Source organism: Oncorhynchus clarkii, chromosome 13 (genome assembly GCF_045791955.1).
Source record: "Oncorhynchus clarkii lewisi isolate Uvic-CL-2024 chromosome 13, UVic_Ocla_1.0, whole genome shotgun sequence".
NCBI lineage: Eukaryota > Metazoa > Chordata > Actinopteri > Salmoniformes > Salmonidae > Oncorhynchus > Oncorhynchus clarkii.
In genome coordinates this window covers 22,607,216-22,628,850 of record NC_092159.1, presented here as the reverse complement: position 1 = coordinate 22,628,850, position 21,635 = coordinate 22,607,216, and the positions used below count along the sequence as shown (strand labels likewise).

Sequence of the window (21,635 nt, the reverse complement as noted above, 5' to 3'; positions counted from 1 at the left end):
TAGCGGTAAAACATGGAAATGGGTTCATACATTTTTCCCCATCATGAATTTTGCAAACACTTTAAAACGGTGTGTGTGTTTGGTGTACTCGTACCTTGCTGTGACGTTTTGATAACCGTTTAACTCAAGGTGAGTTTTATCAATATATTTGCGTCAATATACTCTCACAAATTCAAAATGCTAATTCACAACAGAGAAGACCTCAGCAAGCGCAATCAGAGAGACTTGTACCCAATCCATGATGAATACATGTGCTGTATTTAAATTAATTTAATAAAGTGTTGCACTTCTTCCATCCTCTTTCTCTGTCTTAGTTAGCCACTGACTACACTTTATCTAGCTAGTTAGCAGAGCAGTAGATCAGAACATATTATTGTATTATTTTACCTAGATAATGATTTGTACAGTATCTCGACTTTGATGTCTATTTCAGAACTTATGGCATTTTTCAAGGATAATCATAGAGCATTAAAAGGGGAGAAAACCACTATAAACCTGGCCATGTGGAGAAGTACAGCCAGCCAGAGTGAGGAACAACTTACCGGTTTGGTCAGGTCCATGAGGGATACAGTTTATCCTGTGTCGGTGAGTTAAGTTTGAGCATCTTAGCAATAGAATATGTTTTATACTGCTGTCAACATTCCACACGGAAAGAGCTACTTAATCAATTATATAGTGCATTTGGAAAGTATTCAGACCCCTTGACTTTTTACACATTTTGTTACATTACAGCCTTATTCTAAAAATGATTAAATTAATGTTTTTCCTCATCAATCAACACACAATACCCCATAATGACAAAGCGAAAACAGGTTTCTAGAAATTTGTGCACATTGTTTTTTATCATAAACAGAAATACCTTATTTACATAAATATTCAGACACTTTGCTAAGAGACTCAAAATGTATCTCAGGTGCATCCTGTTTCCATTGATCATCCTTGAAATGTTTCTACAAATTGATTGGAGTCCACCTGTGGTAAATTCAATTAATTGGAAAGGTACACACCTGTACCTGCACCTGCACCTGTAAGGTCCCACAGTGCATGTCAAAACAAAAACCAAGCCATGAGGTTTGTCAGTAGAGCTACAAGACAGGATTGTGTCAAGGCACAGATCTGGGGAAGGGTACCAACAAATTGCTGCAGCATTGAAGGTCCCCAAGAACAAAGTGGCCTCCATCATTCTTAAATGGAAGAAGTGTGGAACCACCAAGACTCTTTCTAGAGCTGGCTGCCCAGCCAAACTGAGCAATCGGGAGAGAAGGGCTGACCAAGAACCTGATGGTCACTCTGACAGAGCTCCAGAGTTACTCTGTGGAGATGGGAGAACCTTTCAGAAGGACAACCATCTCTGCAGCACTCCACCAATCACACCTTTATAGTAGAGTGGCTAGACTGAAGCCACTCCTCAGTAAAAGGCACATGACAGCTCGCTTGGAGTTTGCCAAAAGGCACCTAAAAACTCTCAGACCATGAGAAACAAGATTCTCTGGTCTGATGAAACCAAGATTGAACTCTTTGGCCTAAATGCCAAGTGCATGGTGTTGGCAGCATCATGCTGTGGGGATGTTTTTCAGAGGCAGGGACTGGGAGACCAGTCAGGAACGAGGGAAAGATGAACGGAACAAAATACAGAGAGATCCTTCATGAAAACCTGCTTCAAGAGCGTTCAGGACCTCAGACTGGGTCGACGGTTCACCTTCCAACAAACACACGGCCAAGACAGCGCAGGAGTGGCTTTGGGACAAGTCTCAATGTCCTTGAGTGGCCTAGCCAGAGCCCAGACTTGAATCCGATCAAACAGCTCTGGAGAGACCTGAAAATAGCTGTGCAGCGACTCTCACAAGCCAACCTGACAGAGCTTGAGAGGATTTGCAGAGAAGAATGGGAGAAACTCCCCAAATACAGGTGTGCCAAGCTTGTAGTATCAAATCCAAGAAGGCTCGAGACAGTAATCGCTGCCAAAGGTATTTCAACAAATTACTGAGTAAAGGGTCTGAATACTTATGTAAATGTGATAGAAGTTTTTTTATATATACTTTTGCAGAAATTTCCCAAAACCTGTTTTTGCTTTGTCATTATGGGGTATTGTGTGTAGACTGATGAGAGGAAAAAAAGACTTAATCAATTTTAGAATAAGGCTGTAACGTAACAAAATGTGGAGAAAAAAAATCAAGGGGTCTGAATATTTTCCGAATGCACTGTATAACCATTAATCAGATTGCCCCAGATACCAGACTTAGGTGAGTGATAATTCAGTTCTAGAATGTTGTCATTGATGAGACTGAATCTAAAAATCTATTGACATCCAGAATTGACTTTGTTTAGATGTCCTTGCGTGTGTCATAGTTTCAGAACAAGAGACACATCTTCAAAGGCACAGTATTTATTCATTGGGAGTGGTACATGCATTCACATGGTCACAATTATCTGTTCATGACACTATCATACAGAACCACAATTGTCTGTCTCAAGCTTCACATCTCACCAGGGCCATGATGACCTGGATGAGACTGCAGGATCGAGGCAAAGGTAAGAATCTCTGGATTAACTGTGTAATGTTAACTAAATTTTGTAATTCATAAATTAGCTAAAGTTGTTTAAACTGACAATTCTGTGAATTGTCTTGGGCAAGTTTTTAATTGAAAATGCCTGTTATCTAGATAGGTAGCTCATGGTTAGTTAGTTAGTTAGTTAGTTAGCAACATTAGCCTGGCTAGATGGCTAATAGCAGTCTATTTGCATAGCCATTTAAATGCATGAGAAATTCATAAAAACAAGTTTCTTTCTTTGGCTTTTATAAACCAACAGTCTAGCTTGGTAGCAAACTTGGGGAAGCTATGGCTAGGCGTTCTTGATTATGTTTGTTTGTGTCTGTGGGTGAGGGGTGGGTAGCCTACTTCAAGTACTACTTGATTTGTAGCTACCCTAGCTAGCTGGATTATTTTAGTCTGGATTTTTGAGGTTTCAGAGATGGACTGATTCATCCTCTCGAGTCAAGAATGTGTTTTCTGCGGGAAAACATTGTTTGCTGTATGGGCAAGGTTATGTCATCTTTATTTATGAATGGATGGTGGGAAAACGATTGTAACCATTTCCGTGTTTGACCACTAGGTTTTATGGGTATTATGACTCATACTGTGGTAGACCAATGCATTATGGTGCGTTCAAGACAACTGGGAACTCCGAAAAATACAAGGTGAAATCATGACGTCAGTGATCTTCAGGGGCCTGTTGCACAAAACTAGGATAAGGGATTAAGCCAGGATATCTTGGTGATCCTGGCTCAATTGATCCGTAATCCGGTTGCACTAAAGATGGATAGGGGGCAGGAGGATATGTTATGGTATAAATTACCATGGAGATTTATTCTGTGGAGCTAGCCTGCTCCAGACCAGGCTAAATTCCAGGATCTATTTAATCTCATCCCTAATGTCAGTCAGCAGTCACCACAAATGGAAACCAATAGTTATTTCACTGCTCACTATACATTGTTATCACATATAACTAGACCCACTGTTATTTAAACGTTTGTGATCATTAATTTCAATGATTTTGGATAAAAAATGATTTTTAGATGATGTTGCTATCATTAGATAATTTACAGTTTCCCATAGACTATAAGGCTATATATAAAATGCTAGAATATTAGGGCCACAGAGGGGGAAAAAACACAAGTCATAATATTGTAACCAGTTGTTTTAAAGGAGGACAGTTGTTAAAATGACAGATGTGGGGCATTTCGTGAAATTGTACTTCAGTATGGTTTCATAAACAAAGACATGCTGATGTGCCAGAATATTAAGTATCACATTGTCATAAGTATCAAAACTGTAAAAACAATATGTAGCTTTTCTGCAGAGAGAACCAGCCTCATAAATTTATGACTTTATCCTTTTTCTTCAGTGTGGCCCTAGTACTCTGTCATATAAACAAATACACATTCCATATGAATATAAAAACACAATGTGTAACATTATGTTCCTTTATTGAATAAGGACAAAACAAAGCAGGTAAACCATCAGCTCCTTTCAAAACTGAAGTCACAGTGACTCTACAAGATGGAAAGCACAGAATCTAAGCATATTATACAAAATGATACATATACAGACCTTTGAATGTGTATAACACACCCTGCATGTCTGCACACTAAAATAAATGCAGGACAAATCCATACACATCAACTGAACAGACAAATGAATGGATGCAGTAGCCTCCCTGCAGCCTTGTATTACACACAGTATACCGCACAAACATCATAAGAGGCCAAATTCGTCAAAAAACGAACCCAAAAAAAACCAAATTCCTCTGCCACCGCAGGACATATTTAACCAAAATTGAAAGCACACATACTAACTAAAATAATTCAACACATATTGGTCCCTCAGCAGCCGACCACTGTCGTCATCAGGGAAGATTGCCGGATTGTCCCAGTCCATGGCTGGTGGCACTCTGGGGGCCCTCTCCTTCCTCAGGCAGGCCACATTGTGAAGGACAGCACAAGCCACAGTAATATCACATGCCCTAACAGGGCTGACCCTTAATTTGTGAAGGCAGTGAAAGCGTGCCTTCAGGAGGCCAAAGGTCATTTCAACTCTGGCCCTGGTCCTGGCATGGGCATGGTTGTAGGCCTGCTGTGCTTCCTGGGGGTCTGTGAAAGGTGTCAGGAGAAAAGGCTGGCAGCCATACCCCCTGTCTCCCAGCAACACACCAGAGAATTCACCTGTCAACACAAAATCTCATCATTACTACCTCATAAACACAGTGATATTCTTGACACAGCCATGATGGTTATAAATAGGGGTTGTGTGGCTTACCTTGTGATAGGCACTGATAGATTTCAGAGGCCCGAAAGATTCTGGAGTCATGGACTGAGCCAGGCCATTTTGCCACAACATTGCTGATCACACAGTCAGCATTGCAGACCATCTGAAATCATAAGATGAGGAATATTACACCAATCAATGCACATCACTGGCAATGCAGAGTGTTCGTCAATGGACAATATCAAAAAGTTATGTTCACCTGAACATTAATGCTGTGAAAGGATTTCCTATTCACAAAATCGGCCTCATGGGCACCTGAGGGGGCTTTTATCCTTATGTGTGTGCAGTCCACTGCACCAATGACATTGGGGAAACCTGTCACACAAAGTAATGAGTATCCTACTATGTGTTAACAGTTGTCCTGTAATTTGTAGATCCTCTTACCTGCAATCCTATAGAACTCCTCTTTGATGTCACAGAGTCTTCTGTGGCCAGGGAAGGAGATGAAGACATCTGCTAATGCTTTGATAGCCAGACACACACTCCTTATTGTGCGGCAAATTGTGGCCTTGTTCAGCTGTTCTGCATCCCCCACTGAGTACAGGAAGGCTCCACTAGCAAAAAAGCGCAAGGCCACACAAACCATTTGCTCCACACTCAGTGCATGGCTCCGTGCAGTGCGGTGCTTAATCCTGGGACCCAGTAGTCTGCATAGATACCTGATGCCATCTGCAGAAAACCTGTATCTTTCATATAGATGGTCATCAGGGAAGGCCAGTGGGTCCAACCGGTCCCTGAAGACCCTTTCTCACCTGAAGGCTCTCCTCAGCACAAGTGCTTCTTCATCCACCACATCTCGCACGAATGGGCATGCCATTGTCAGAGCAGAAAGGAACACACAATTTTGGGCCTTCATATAGGCTAGTGGCCACACCTGGTGCTGGGGGGGGTGGGCAAAAGAGGGCGATGCCTTATAACGATGACTTGGTTGTACTGATTGCTGGGAAAATAAAAAAAACCTTAGAAAGATGCCACCGTCCTGTGTGCTCACAATAAGAGCTCATATGTCATGGCTCACTTGACTTTACGAGAATATACCTAATTTTTATTTTGAGCTGTGTCATCTTCTTGGAGCTGGGGGAGGAAAGAAAAATAATGATTAATACATTTGTGTTACAGTTAGCATACAGTGTACATTGAAGGCATATCTCACCTCCCTCTCAAGTTTTTTTATTTCAAGGTCCAGTTTCCTAATTGTCCTCTTTTTTATTTCGAACTCCAGTGCAAGATTTTCCATCTTTTTCTTCTTGTACTGAATGTCTATGTCTGCCAGTTCTATTTGGCACCGGAGGTGGTTGCCATACAACTTTCTGATAGCTTGTGAGCTCTGTGAACACAATACAATTAGCGCAGCTGGAATTTGGCAGGATGTGGTGTCCTTTTATTAATACGCACTATGTTGCCAGGCTGGTTTTCCCACTGTATAGCATCTGGGTCCTGTAAAAGAAATTAGATTTTTTGATTTTGATGAGGACTCCTCACCATTGTAGAGTAAATAGTACTTTCACAGTCTTAACATGATACCTCATGCCTTCTGGAATCCAGAGAGATGGTCTCCTCCTCATCATCGTCTCCATCATGTGCTGTTGCTGCTGCACTGGGGCCTTCACCCTATCACATTTAATCGGATTCATATTGAAGCTAGTAGACAAGACATGCCAGGCCTACAGTATGCCTTTGATGGAGTACTCACTGGATCAGCATCGTCTGGTGCTTGTGCTGGTGGCTCTAACAGGAACACAGTGCTGCCAGACACTGCAAGGCAATAGGTAAACCAAAGTCAGACAGTCCAAATTGATTCAATATGAATGTGGTTGTATCCCATGTAGAGATGGAAGGACATACCTTGAATGAAGCGGGTGGCATCTTGGGAGGAACCTATGCTCGTCTCTTTCCCCCCAGGGATCCCCTCTAAGACGGGCCTGCCTTTATTTAGCTCCAAGGCCATGTCCTCTGCTGGGGTAAGGTCAGCCTTTGGTGACCCACCACCCGTGCCTTGTCTGTGGGTATTCTTTTTCACTGCTAAAACAGTACAGACAATGTGTGAGCAGGCACCTTCTGGGTACAATATATGCTTGTGCTTTGTTAAATATTAGTCAGGGACCATACCATTCTGCAGAATGTTCTTGTATTTGATTTTGACCTGCTGCCATGTCCGTTTTGGCCCGTTCATGTTTAATCTACACACACACACACACACACACACACACACTTAATGGAGTCACACTGCAAAAAATTACTTGGTATTTTTGTCTTGTTTTCAGTAAAAATATCAAAAATGTTATCATAGCTTTATACAGTGTGATGGAGTTACTTTACACAATTTCACTCATATCTGCAGTGCATTTCAATAAAAAAAATTAACCGTTTCATAATTACAGTACAACTGCATTTTTGGAGATGTGAATTAAATATTTGAATTGTAATTGTGATGTTTCAGCGGAGCGGTGAGTGTGTAATTGTGCACTACTTACGCATTCAGGCGGTCTGCAATACTTTGCCACGCTTTTTCTCTTTGCTTTATCACTGTGGCGGTGTTGCCTTTCTTCTTAATTATATCTTTTACCTCCTCGTATGCCTCCATGAGGATTTGTGCTTCCGACGGGGAAAAGTACGCGGCTCTAGTTGCCATGGTAAATCAGTTAATCTGTGATCTGTGGCGGGGTCTATTTGAGTGAGCCGTGAGCGCGCACCTATCCAGGATTGGTTTCACCTGGCTTAATGAATCCGTGTCTGCTCATCCTGGCTTGGTCTTTGTGCAACCAATTAAGCCTGGACGCACATGTTTTGGCTTCATTGAGCTCAGCTGAGTCATTTATCCCGGATGTCTTAATTCTACTTTTGTGCAACAGGCCCCAGGTCAGAAAGTCGAAGCTCTAGAAAGAGTCCAGAGTTCTCGAGTTGGAATTCCGAGTTGAATGACTGTTCAAAATTATTTTTCCCAGTCATTGCTAGTTTTTTTCCCCGCAAGTTCCCAGTTGTCTTGAACACACTGAAGTTGGAAGTCTGAGATTTCTGAGTGTCCAGTTGTTTTGAACGTGGCATTAGCAGTTGGGTCTGTATATAAACCCTGGCTTGCTGTTGTTATGCATTGGACAATGAGAGAGAGGCTTTGAAAGCACCGGTTAGCCATATTGGCACTCCTCAGAAGAAGCAGTCCTTCATAGGAATTAATTTAATTCTACAGTATTTTAATTAAATAGTTCAAGGACAAAATTACATGTATGTAACTCAGAAAATATAATTTAAAAGTATGCATTAAGGTATCTGTAATAGAATAAACATGGCAAAACAAATGGAGATAATAAATAAATAAATAAATAAATAAATGTATATAGCTTCCAAAATATTTTTTACAATGGTGGTGGAGTGACAAGATGGTCTGGTCTGCTCAGCTAGTTAATTGACTATACCGCATATGAAACAGGGGGAAAAAAGGAGTGAGTGAGATGTTTTGCTTGCTCTTCCATCTCTAGTGATGCTACGGGATGTGTTCGAGAGCATCCCGTCTGCGCAGTGCTGCGCAAGAGTTGTCTGACATCATAAACGATCTCTGTTTGCATTGTGCAGTGTTATAAGTTGTAGGTTTAAGGCAGCCCCACATCTCTTTCACTTCTTGTAAGAAAACTGCATATACTACACTCAGGTGAGTATGTCCGAAACCAAGCCACCACTTTGCATTTAAGAAAGTGACATCTGCTGTGCTTTAGAATGACTTATAGTTCCAGAAGTAAGATTGCAACTTTTAAGGCTTTGGGGCCAATAAGAGGGACTCTGAAATTAAATTGACATGTCAGTGAAGATCTTTGAAAATTATTCTAACAGAATTTAAAAAATATATATAAATCAGTAAATTAACATTACTTTTTGTATTATAATTATTTTTGTTTGACTTGAAATGTTTTTTTCCCAAACTTGAAATGTCTCTCAGAACTTTTACGTTGCTCAGATTGTCTGGGTAAAAAAAAAACAAGAAGACTAAATACTTTTTTCAAAGCTATAACTCAATGTGACTGATTTTCACATTCTTTGCTTAGCTTGTAAACATTACAACATGAGCAAAGGAGCAAATTCCACTTTTCTGGTGGTGCTGTCGGCTTTGAATGTCCTAAACAATCAATAAATCAAAGTCAAAGAAAAGAGGAACATTGTTACTTTTGTTAGTTATTTTGGTGGTAAATAAACATTCCTCTGTAGCCTATTGTATATCCATATTAATAATTTCATTTGGATATTTGATAGGAGCTGATAGAAAATGTGATTGGAGATACAGTAACTCCAAAAGGTTTGAGAACCACTGTTATACACAACCATTTCTGTGGACCAAATGTTATTACAATGGATCATCTTTGCACCCAAAATGACTTTACAACAGACTCTTTTTGTATAAAAAAATGCATTTTTGCAAGTCTCTAAAATAGTCTTAGTTGATTAGCACATCATAGGTGCCATTTGAGGATGCACACAGGCTTTTGATGCAACAGGTACAATAGGATGCAAACAGCTGTGGTTCAGAGTAACCTAGCCCTTTTGATCATGACTCTCAGTTCCATAGGTTACACATAAGTCATTGGACGAAGGCGTCTTCTGTGGGTGGGGGGGGGATTAAGATCCCAGACGCTCGGTCTGAAACTTTAACATGCATCGCATTCGGTACGGTTTTGGAAGCATAAGGACATTATCTTTCATATCAGAAAAAAAAGAAAGAATTTTCAAAAAACAAAAGGTTAAATTGATACACACCTTGATAGGGTTAGTTTTCCCACATGGCCATATCTCAATGTTACAGCGCTTGTTTACGTAAAACAGACTGAAGACGAGGCGACCACCTAATGTATCTATCTAGCATGCTCCGAACACCCAGTAGTGGAAAAAGTACTCAATTCTTGTACTTAAAAGTTGAGTAAAAATTACTCAAGAAAAAGTGAAAAATACTACTTGAGTAAAAGTATTTGGTTTTCAAATATACTTAAGTATCAAAAGTATAAATCATTGCATATTCCTTATATTAAGCAAACAGCACAATTTGTTTTATTTATTTACTGATAGCCAGGGGCACACTCCACTCAAATGTTATTTGTCACAAGCGCCGAATACAACAGGTGTAGAACTTAGTGAAATGCTTACTTACAAGCCCTAACCAACAATGCAGTTTAATATATATATTTTATACCTAAAATAATAAGAAATAAAGCTAAATAATTAAAGAGCAGCAGTAAAATACAGGGGGTACCGGTACAGAATCAATGTGTGGTTAGTCGAGGCAATATGTACATGTAGGTAGTTATTAAAGTGACTATGCATAGATAATAACAGAGTGGGGGGGCAATGCAAATATTCTGGGTAGCCATTTGATTAGATGTTCAGGAGTCTTATGGCTTGGGGGTAGAAGCTGTTTAGAAGCCTCTTGGACCTAGACTTGGCGCTCCGATAACGCTTGCCATGCGGTAGCAGAGAGAACAGTCTATGACTAGGGTGGCTGGAGTCTTTGACAATTTTTAGGGCCTTCCTGACACCGCCTGGTATAGAGGTCCTGGATGGCAGGGAGCTTGGCCCCAGTGATGTACTGGGCCGTATACACTACCCTTTGTAGTGCCTTGCGGTCGGAGACCGAGCAGTTGCCATACCAGGCAGTGATGCAATGAGTCAGGATGCTCTCGATGGTGCAGCTGTAGAACCTTTTGAGGATCTGAGGACCCATGCCAAATCTTTTCAGTCTCCTGAGGGGGAATAGGTTTTGTCGTGCCCTCTTCACGACTGTCTTGGTGTGCTTGGACCATGTTAGTTTGTTGGTGATGTGGACACCAAGGAAGATCTCAACCTGGTCCACTACTGCCCCGTCGATGAGAATGGGGGCCTGCTCGGTCCTCCTTTTCCTGTAGTCCACAATCATCTCCTTTGTCTTGATCACATTGAGGGAGAGGTTGTTGTCCTGGCACCACACAGCCAGGTCTCTGACCTCCTCCCTATAGGCTGTCTCGTTGTTGTTGGTGATCAGGTTGTGTCATCGGCAAACTTAATGATGGTGTTGGCGTCGTGCCTGGCCGTGCAGTCATGAGTAAACAGGAGGGGACTGAGCACACACCCCTGAGGGGCCCCCGTGTTGAGGATCAGTGTGACGGATGTGTTGTTACCTACCCTTACCACCTGGGGGGCGGCCCGTCAGGAATTCCACGATCCAGTTGCAGAGGGAGGTGTTTAGTCCCAGAGTCCTTAGCTTAGTGATGAGCTTTGAGGGCACTATGGTGTTGAACGCTGAGCTGTAGTCAATGAATAGCATTCTAACATGGGTGTTCCTTTTGCCCAGGTGGGAAAGGGTAGTGTGGAGTGCAATAGTTATGCAAATTGGAGTGGGTCTGGGATAATGGTGTTTATGTGAGCCATGACCAGTCTCTCAAACCACTTCATGGCTACAGACGTGAGTGCTATGGGTCGGTAGTCATTTAGGCAGGTTACCTTAGTGTTCTTGGCCACAGGGACTATGGTGGTCTGCTTGAAACATGTTGGTATTTGACTCAGACAGGGAGAGGTCGGAAATGTCGGTGAAGACATTTGCCAGTTGGTCAGCGCATGCTCGGAGTACACAAAGTAATTTAGCTCATCTGGTAGGCTTGTGTCACTGGGCAGCTCTTTTCTGTTATTCCCTTTGTTGTCTGTAATAGTTTGCAAGCCCTGCCACATCCGACAAGCGCCGGAACCGGTGTAGTACGATTCGATCTTAGTATTGTATTGATTCTTTGCCTGTTTGATGGTTTGTCGGAGGGCATAGCAGGATTTCTTATAAGCTTCCAGGTTAGAGTTCCGTTCCTTGAAAGCGGCAGCTCTACCCTTTAGCTCAGTGCGGATGTTGCCTGTAAACCATGGCTTCATTTACAGATATAATTTACAAACAAAGCATTTGTGTTTAGTGAGTCTGTCAGATCAGAGACAGTCAGGATGACCAGGGATGTTCTCTTGATAAGTGCGTAAATTGGACCATTTTCCTGTCCTGCTAAGCATTCAAAATGAAAATGTATGGAGTAAAAAGTACATTATTTTCTTTAGGAATGTAGTAAAGTACAAGTTGTCAAAAATATAAATAGTAAAGTGCAGAAGAAAACTACTTAAGTAGTACTTTAAAGTATTTTTTACTTAAGTACTTTACACCACTGCGAACGCCTGTGTGTAAGCATAACTTGGAAAGTGTAGTTTTGTTGGATGAAGGCACCCCATAGCTGTATTGATCTATGCAAAACTGCTACAGTAAGTATTTTTTTATTTTTTATGATTCTTTCTCGCAAGCTATGATTATTAACGTTTCTAAACATTAAATCACAGCGTCAGGATTGTAGTTCACGAGGCAGTCATGGGTGACGCTAATGGCTGAGAACTGTGGGGAGAAGGCAGAATGCTGCCTAAAATTTGAGAGCTAAAAGTATCTTAACCTTTAACATACACGTATTAGTCGGAACTTGGAAACTGACATTTCCGACTTGCCAACTGGTTGTATTTATACAGGTCATATTTTTTTGTACAACATTTTACACACATATAAACGACATAAAATAATAAAACACAGAATATTACATTTACGTTTGTTAAAAAGTACATGTTGTTAAAACCAATAGAAACAACCATGAATCAAATTATTTTTTCTTGTAAAACATCCAATCTTTAAAAGCCATTTAAAATGTGAACAAATTATTTAACAAAAATAAAACATTTAAGACAAAAAAGCTGTCTTCGCTCCTTTGTACAGGAACGGGGTGAGTCCTTATCAAGCTCGTCTCCTCCTGCTCTTCCGACTCAATCACCGTCCTGTCCTTCGGGGCCCAGAGGAGACCCCTCCCCTAGGCGCATCGCCCTAGGCGCAGCGCTGTCAGGCCTGGGCCGCCGGGACCTTGGGTGTTTTGGGTGACGCCTCGCCTGGGGTCGAGGCCCCCTTTCTTCTTTACTACCCCAGGGCTTCCGTGGCTACCATGGCCACTTCCTGGGGGGTGGTCCCTACTCGTTTCGTTACCAGCAGGTTGCGGGAGGACCACAGTGCATCCTTCAGACACGTGTAGTTATACAGGTGCCGCGTTCAAACGGTTTGCAAGTCGGAAATTTCTGAGTTTCGTAGTTTCCACTAACACTTGAATGCACCATTAGACTTTTCCATGTTCTTATTGCCACTGGTTATCCATTATGCAAATGCTTAACATTTCATATTTTAACATTTGCAGGGCTCTACAGTGCGACCATTTTACTCGCATATTCAACTAAATGTGTGCGAACTGCAAAAGTCAAATATGAGCACATGTACGAGTTGCGGTTTATACCTGCTGTTTGTTTTATATCATGTATGTCCCGCCTACTCCCGGGTTCAATTCCTGTACTGTTTTTGAAATCCTGTACTGCTTTTGAATGGGCTTTCGGCTTTTATAATCAAATTCTTGAAAATGGGGTCAGTTAATCCAAATATTATTTAACATTTCTTAATTTACCTTTAACCAATGCCTTTTATGAAGGTTTTTGAAGATGGAAAAAAAACGCAATCAGGTAGGAGAAAATATAATATAGGAATAATTGTACATATCTTAAAGGACAACGTTTTCATGAATTTGTTAATAAGCAAAGGTTTATTTATTTTTTATAACTAAACCAAGAGACCACAGCCTGTCGTTTCAAATGGGAACAATTGAGCCATTGTGGGCAGAAAAGCTAAGTATTGGCGCCTTCAAGCACATATTTGCATATTTCCGTAAGGGAACACCTACTCTGAAGTGCGCGTGTGCACTAACTCAATTCTCCTTTGCACTCCTAAACAACGCACAAAAAAAATATTTACTTTGGCAAAGGGTAAAGTCTACAAAACTTAGTCCACTCTGTTAGTAACTGATTTTAGTTTTGTGAACCGAACTATATTGAGATCAAATGTTTAATCGATGAGAAAGTTTGCATAATTTCGGCAAAAATCCATCTCGTAGTGAGTGGAAACGCAAAGCGGATGCTTCATATTGATACATCCGGTAAGATATCTGTCTCATTGTTCTATCTGTGATTTAAGCTTGAACTCCATTAAAAATCATTACGGGCCTTGAACAAGGAAGTAAGCAGGACTATTCAACGCGCAGCTCAACGAGCCAATCGTAGCCGAGTTCAAGCTTGTTTAGCTGAACGCGCCAATCATAACCTAGTTACAGTCTGGAACCGCGAGCCTTTGAGAAGAGTACCTTGAGTGCGCCCGTTTTGGCTCGCTACTGTAAAGGAGAATGAAGAGCATCCAATTGAATTTTAGGCGACAATGTCAACAGGATCCAGGGGAGGCCGGGTCCGAGTCTGTCAGTGATCTTGTCGGTATTGATTTTGCTGAGCCACCAGCAACACAAGATGAAGTTTCGGCCAGCAGCAGCCTTAACACTGGCGTTGCCCCCGCTTCGCCAACCACCGCCGGTGGGAAACAATACAAATACAACGCACAGTGGGAGAAAGCTTTCCCGTGGTTGCATTTTGAAGGAAATGTTATGTTTTGCAAATATTGTAGGGCCGAACCACAACTTGCAGGCAAGCTTTCTTCGTTTGTGGTGGGGAATCCTCACTTGAAGAAGGACACTGTTAAAAAACACAACGCGTCGAAAAAGCACATTGAGTGCAGAGATATCCACATCATCAAGAGTACCAACGAATACCCGGTGACAGTTCAATCGGCTCTGAGGAGGCAGGTGAGGATTTCGGAAGATAAGAGAAGACAATTAAAAAATAAATATAGCATGCTTGATTAGAAAATGTCGACCAATGATGGCGTTCTGGGACCGGTGTGGTGACATATGCCCAAGACAACTTGGAACTCGAAAAAAAAGAGGTCAACTCATGACATCAGTTATCTTCAGGTTGTAAAATCGGAGCTCTAGAAAGATGTCCGTGTTTCCGAATTGTAATTCGGAGTTGGAATTACAGTTCAAAAGAATTCCCAGTCGGGGCTCGTTTTCCCCCAGTTGTCTTAATCGTGGCAATAGCTAGGTCTTGTTCCCAGACGTTACATGCACCAACCAATGGTTGCGTATGTAAAAGTTTTGCTTCCGTCCCTCTCCTCGCCCATACCTGGGCTCGAACCAGGGACCCTCTGCACACATAGACAATAGCCATCCCGAAACATCGTTACCCATCGCTCCACAAAAGCCGCGGCCCTTGCAGAGCAAGGGGAACAACTAAACGTACAGCGTCATCGACTGACAAATTGCAATAAGATATGTGGTTCGCTGATACATAAAATACTTATCCAGCCCTTGTAAGATATGGCATGCGTAAGCAACGCCTGGGCAGAGGGAACGCGCCCATGTAGCTTGCCAGCTTGTTGTCCTAAAAACCGGAAAGGAGTTTTTTTACGCGTGCAGCGCCAACCACTTATGAAGTCGGACGTTACGAGTTTCCTAGTTCCGACTCTTACACGTGAACGCGGCATTAGGCGAACGAGCCATTACAGAATTAGTGCCTATAAAAACGCTCCGTTACTATTGATTGCAAAGGGTTGTCACTAGTTAACACAGCCACAAAGTCATAAACGCATTTTATTCCTACAATGTATTTTCTTAATCTGATTTTAAACCTAACCTTAACCCAACCCACACTGCTAATCGTATGCCTAACCTCAAATTAATACCAAAAAACGACTTTTAGTTTTTATAGCCAATTTTGACTTTGGCTGTGCGATCAGGTGGGTGGGTGAAAAGTGATTGCATTCGTTTTGGAACAGGGCTGCCTCCCGGGCGTGAGTCAAGTGACCCGCTCTGGTCAACGGCGAGTTTGGCTCAAAATGTACGTGTGGTCATGACAGCTGCCAATTTTCACGCATTTGACCGTGAGACCACGCATTTGACCCTCTTCTCTCACAGCACACCTCGATGTCACGCATTGAAAAGTACTGCATTCATTTGTCTAATTAGTCCATTGTATAGTCCGCGCGTTAACTGTTCAACTGTGCTCCAAATCGTCTTGAAATCAGAGCATCTGCGCCTGCAATTTAACATCACGAGCGGAACCTCTATCATTGTCTTGTCTTGCCACAGCACTGTGAACCATATCTAGCGGTTCAAATTATGTTAGGGATCAAGGGGATTGGATGCATGTTTTAAAGACACGCCCCTCGAGATTAGAGTGGCGATGAATAGAGAGAGAGAGAGAGAACATAGTCTGCTGAGTTTATAAAACTGAAAAAAGACCTGCATGGCAGTGCTGTTTTATGTACAATGTTGTCCACAAATTAGTTGCTCCTGTCCCTATTATTGCAGAATGCAGGCTTTTGACAGCATGTACTAAAATCGATTTAATCCACACTGTTTGTAACTATGAAAATGATTTTGTCAAACAGATTGTGAACCAAAAACTGTCAATTTGATTCTACAGGGATGACAATGAATATAACAATAATTTGGTTAGAGTGTCTGGAAATTTGATCTTTTTACTTTATTTAGTCTGAAAGAAAGAAAAGAAAGAAAGAAAGGAAAAAAAACTGGTCATAGGCCTAAACCATGTCAAAATACGTAGAATTGCAGGAAATTAGATTTAAAACAGTACAATTTTCATGGGGGAAGACCCCCAGTCCCCAATCTAGGGGTTGTGCCAGGTGGCAATGAAATTCAAATAGCAAATCTCACTCCAAACTTTCTTCAAAAGTTGGCAGCCCTGTAATGAGTAGGATTCTGTGTTTTCACCTGCAAAAGTGATTGCTTTGATAAAAATGCTTCATCTGCCTTTTATGGAAAAGCAATGTATATTTCTGAACGATAGACCATACAGCCTTGTTGACAACATGACCGGAGCAGCGCAGATTACAGTTAGATTTGAGAAGAGCACTCCTCCTTCACTACTTTTCCCCGTTCACCTCACAGGCCATAGACCGGTGCACCTCGGTTCAGCTTAATCCTTAATCGAACACTGCCATTGCAAAGAGTGCAACGCTCCAGTGGGCAGAGCTAGGCATGTTGCTTGTGAACTGGGACACATTTTATTACTGAGATAGGCCTCTCATTTTAATGGTTCTGTGTAGTTCATCTAATATATTTCAGACCATGTGTTTTGCAGTTAATTTTGTCTATGACTTAATAAGTCAAATATCTTTGAGTAGCAAACAGGGAAACAAGTCCCAGACACTTCTCAATAGAAACTGTTCTGCCTAAGGGGGGCGCTGTTTACCTGAATTCTTTGGATTATCTAGTGACCACCATTCCTCCTGAATAAATTTAGCTCGTTCACAAGAGACCTGATATTAAATTCACATTATTGTAATTGACCCTTGTCATAGACACACTTTGTACTTTTCACAACAAAAAAAAGACTGCCATTGTGAATTCATTGTATGTTTTGTACAGTCTGATTTGGACATTTTGTTCTCTGTTGTAGAGCAAGTAAAATAAAGACTTAATTAAACTGGAAGTGTGACTAATAGTTTACTGAAGTTTGAGATCTCTTTATATCAGAGATGTGCCTTGAGGCGTCCACATACCTCCCAGCCGAAACAGTTCGGAAGAGTTTGTGTGTGTTTGTCTACGCCCCTTTATCGGTGATAGGTCAACAATAGGGATTATTCAATGAGTCTTTGTCATTCAACGATAGATGACTAGTTTGGACTTTTTTTGCCTGAATTTATAACCGATTTTCTTGAGTTATTTTAGATTATTTTTTTTAGATTCTGAGGAAGGGTATACTGGCTACGGCATCTCAAAATGGACAAGTGAACAACTTACATTAGTGAGTGCATACATTTTCATACGGGTCCCCTGTGAGAATCAGACCCACAACCCTGCCGTTGCAAGTGCCATGCTCTACCAAGTGAGCCACGTGGGACTGCACAGATGCTAGACCGTGGAATCACAGTTGACTTGTAGTATCTTTTATACTTTAAGTATTTATTTTATTGACAAGTTGTGTTGAACACAGGGCGTACATGTGTCCACTGTCCAAAGTCTCTCACTCACTGCCTCATCAGCTGGGAGCTAATGCATCTTCAACTACCAGCACCTAAGGAATTAGTCCCCTTGGTTAACCCCAACAAAGACCAAATACTAGGCCTACGTGGCAACAAAAACACTTCCAATTGTTACATGACTGTTCAGAATCTGTAGAATATAAAGATCCACTGGGCTGAATTGTGTCATTCAATTATTGGCAATTTATTAATTATAAACATTGATCCATCCATCACACAAGCGCACAAAGGTTACGATAGGCAAGGTTCAAATGATTCTGCATTGCTTTTCAATGGAATTGACCTCAACCCTAGTAGTAATAATTTATTGATCCAACTAGGATGATTGTGTATTAAGGATAGAGCAGGCCTCCTGGGTGGCGCAGTGGTCTAGGGCACAGCGCTAGCTGTGCCACCAGAGACTCTGGGTTCGTGCCCAGGCCGCGACCGGGAGGTCCGTGGGGCGACGCACAATTGGCCTAGCGTCGTCCGGGTTAAGGAGGGTTTGGCCGGTAGGGATATCCTTGTCTCATCGCGCACCAGCGACTCCTGTGGCGGGCCGGGCGCAGTGCACGGTCGCCAGGTGCACGGTGTTTCCTCCGACACATTGGTGTGGTTGGATGTGCGCTGTGTTAAGAAGCAGCTTGGTTGGGTTGTGTTTCGGAGAACACATGGCTTTCGACCTTCGCCTCTCCCGAGCCCGTATGGGAGTTGTAGCGAGACAAGATAGTAATTACTAACAATGGATACCATAAAAATGGATACCAAAAATGGATACCATAAAAAGAAATAAGGATAGAGCAACAGTCTGTTTTCTGGTCAGTATTAAATCACGGTCATATGTGACCAGCAGGCTCAGACAATATCCATAGCTAGGCTATAGTGGATAGCCAGATTTAAAACACTTCAAGACCCATCCAGGTGTAGGCCAGGGTGCCCTCAGCCGGGAGATGGAGAAATAGAAAAGAGGGGTTAGTGATGGCTTTTTCAACATACTTATTAGGTCATAGATAAAATTGACTGCAATGTACTTGACTCAGATATATTAGCATAACTACACAGAACCACCGCATACCCATTGTAAAATGAGATTATATCTCCGTATGATATCCCCTTACTAAAATGTGTCCAAGTGCACAAACAACATGCCTAGCTCCACCCTCTGGGGTGTGGCTTACAGAGCGTTCTTTGCAATCTGCACTCGTAACTTGTACCAGGGTCTCGAGTTAAATCACCACACAGACTGGGATCAGAAATCGGCTCTGGCATTTAACACACCAGCCCCCATTGAGGCTCCCACAACAGTCAATTTTTTTCCCCCCTCTACACCGGCGTTCATTGTTTGTGGTGAATCTTAACTTGAAGACGGACACTGTTGCAAAGCACATTGAGTGCAGGGATTCATTCATACCAGATATTTTGTAGGGTACAAATAAACTACACACTGTTAACTATCATCAGTGGATAGCCGGATTTAAAGCACTGGAACTAACCCCTTTCTCCATTCTTAACAGAACAACTTTCCGGCGTCACATTTTACCTCGCCCCTCAAGATGACGACTCCTCAGTATGACCTGTCAAACACGCTCCCTCCCCACACACTGACCCGGCTGGCACGGGAGTGGCTGGCAGAGGACACACCAAACTTTGACCCTGCAGGGCTGTGTGTGGGATCACATGAGGTCGAGGCCAGGTTGTTGTGCAAAACGCCGTGCAGCGTGCTGGCGGGCAGGCCTTTCTTCACTGCGGTCTTCACTGAGCTCAGCTGCACTGTGGAATGGGCACACAAAGAGGGAGCACAGCTGGGTAAGAGACCAACTATGAGCCTGGTCAAAAAACATGCGGGAGGTTTTCGAGAATACACAGATGCCTCACAAACGTGATGACAATACACCTCAACTCTGATCACACTGCCAAATTCATTTGGAGAAGGTATTGGGGAAACAAGCTTTGAGTTTGGCATTCACCAAATTCCATTGGAATAGATTCCAACTGATTACAATCTAACCATTAAATACAGTTCACTCACATGATGTTTGTAATTTTAGGTAAACTCTACTTTGACCTCACCTCCACCAGGTCCGGATGCAGTGGCCCAGACTGCTGTGGTCAGAGGCCCAGCAAGGTGTATCCTCCTCGGGGAGAGACCGGCCCTCAACTGCCTGGCCCGGGCCTCGGGGATAGCCACCCGCTGCTCCCAGCTACAGAGCATCGCCAGGGAGGCAGGCTGGCATGGCCATGTGGCTGGCACGCGTAAAACCACCCCTGGGTTCCGGCTGGTGGAGAAGTATGCCATGCTGGTGGGCGGTGTGTCCATGCACAGACAGGACCTGAGTGGGATGGTGATGCTGAAAGACAATCATATATGGGCATCAGGGAGCATCACACAGGTAGGCAGGGGTGGATGTCTCAAACTGTACATTTGACATCAACCTATACTAGGATGTGGTTGTCGATTCCTCTGTAATCCTTTTACAAATGCATGAAAATCAGAGTGCAAGAATACATGTAAGTCTTTCATATTCCAAGATGTACCATTTAGATCTGGCATTTTTCTAATATGAGAGCTAAAGTTTTCCCCTCTGTGCATTTTGAATAGAGATTAATTTTGGCATTCTGATAGAGAACTGATTTGATGTAATACCTACCTGTGGGTCTTCCAGGCGGTGAAGGACGCCCGCTCGGTGTGTGGCTTCAGCAGTAAGATCGAGGTGGAGTGCGGCAGCCGGGAGGAGGGCAGTGAGGCGGCCACGGCAGGAGCCGACATCGTCATGCTGGACAACTTTAAGCCACAGGTGAGAAGGACGTCCCAAAGACATCAGGGAAGTAAATGTAGAAGAGGTAGAGACGTACTGGAGGGCTTGCGATAAAGCAGAAGACATATTTCCGTTGGACATTCATGTACTATCAATGAAGTAATATTCTTCTTCCTCCTGTATGTCAGTGCTGTGCATTTCATTCAATCTCTTCTTTCCTACACGGTCTCTTCCCGCCCTCGTCCCTCCCGGCCTCTATTTCTCTTCTGTCCTTTCCTCTCTCAGGAACTCCATGCGGCAGCCCAGATTCTGAAGGAGGCGTTCCCGTCTGTGCTAATCGAGGCCAGTGGAGGGGTGACCCCAGACTCCCTGCCCCAGTATCTCTCCCCCCATGTGGACATCATCTCTCTGGGCTGCATAACCCAGGGCTGCCCCGTGGTAGACTTCTCCCTCAAGGTTCAAAAGCCTGTTGCCTTTCCAATAATTTTCCAATCACAGTAACTGTGGCAATTCAGGATTTTTGTTAATAAAGTGAAAATAAAAAGCAATGGTCAATTTCCTCACTTTTGATCCTGGAGATGATCAAGAGAAGAAAAAAAATCGAGGAATGTTACATGAGATTTAAAACTGACATTCAGAGATGGTGACTGTATAATTTCTATGATGCGTACAACTAATTTAGAAATCATTATTAAAACTGTGAAGTAAGACTGTTCCCTCAGTTTCTTTTGTCCCAAAGTGATCATTATCTATTATATGGAATATACTTTAGAATCCCAAATCTTTATGATCCCTATATTAAGTCCCTATACTATTAAACCTTCATATGGATTAAAACACACTGCACTTCTTCCACTAAAAGTGCCATCACCTGTTAAATGAATAAACCAGTTATCAGTATTCAAAACACTTAAGTTAAACATGCATAAAATGGCCATCTTTGAATTTACATTATATAGGCCTAATAATGCCATGCCCAAACCGCGTCTGCATGCTCCATCGTGAGCAAAATGATTTTGTCCCCCCACACCAAGCGTGATCACAACAAGCAGGTTGAAATATCAAAACAAACACAGAACCAATTATATTAATTTGGGGACAGGTCGAAAAGCATTCAACTTTGGTGGC

At 42.4% G+C, this 21,635-nt stretch overlaps 1 protein-coding gene and 1 pseudogene across 3 annotated transcripts; one reads left to right on the top strand and one right to left on the bottom strand.

Annotated features, from left to right (window-relative positions):
- The first annotated feature begins 16 nt into the window (after positions 1-16).
- On the top strand, positions 17-21,222 carry LOC139424639 (nicotinate-nucleotide pyrophosphorylase [carboxylating]-like). Of its 3 annotated transcripts, none has more exons than XM_071176664.1 (5): positions 17-129; positions 19,266-19,557; positions 19,831-20,141; positions 20,415-20,546; positions 20,793-21,212. In XM_071176664.1, exons 2-5 carry the CDS (start codon positions 19,305-19,307, stop codon positions 21,006-21,008), a joined length of 912 nt encoding a protein of 303 aa, XP_071032765.1. In that variant the 5' UTR covers positions 17-129; positions 19,266-19,304; the 3' UTR covers positions 21,009-21,212. The 3 variants fall into 3 exon arrangements, with proteins under 3 accessions (XP_071032765.1, XP_071032763.1, XP_071032766.1); XM_071176662.1 differs by lacking the exon at positions 17-129 and adding an exon at positions 8,346-8,472 and having other exon boundaries at positions 20,793-21,222; XM_071176665.1 differs by lacking the exon at positions 17-129 and adding an exon at positions 14,015-14,509.
- Positions 3,974-5,643, bottom strand: LOC139423836 (putative nuclease HARBI1; annotated as a pseudogene).
- Positions 21,223-21,635: the final 413 nt, after the last annotated feature.

What these genes read in the sequence shown, in the direction of transcription:
- LOC139424639 (XM_071176665.1), top strand. Translation starts at nt 14,060, where the DNA reads ATGAAGAGCATCCAATTGAATTTTAGGCGACAATGTCAACAGGATCCA. An exon ending in AATCGGCTCTGAGGAGGCAG is followed by an intron (nt 14,510 to 19,265) that starts GTGAGGATTTCG and finishes CATTCTTAACAG; the next exon opens with AACAACTTTCCGGCGTCACA. An exon ending in CAAAGAGGGAGCACAGCTGG is followed by an intron (nt 19,558 to 19,830) that starts GTAAGAGACCAA and finishes CACCTCCACCAG; the next exon opens with GTCCGGATGCAGTGGCCCAG.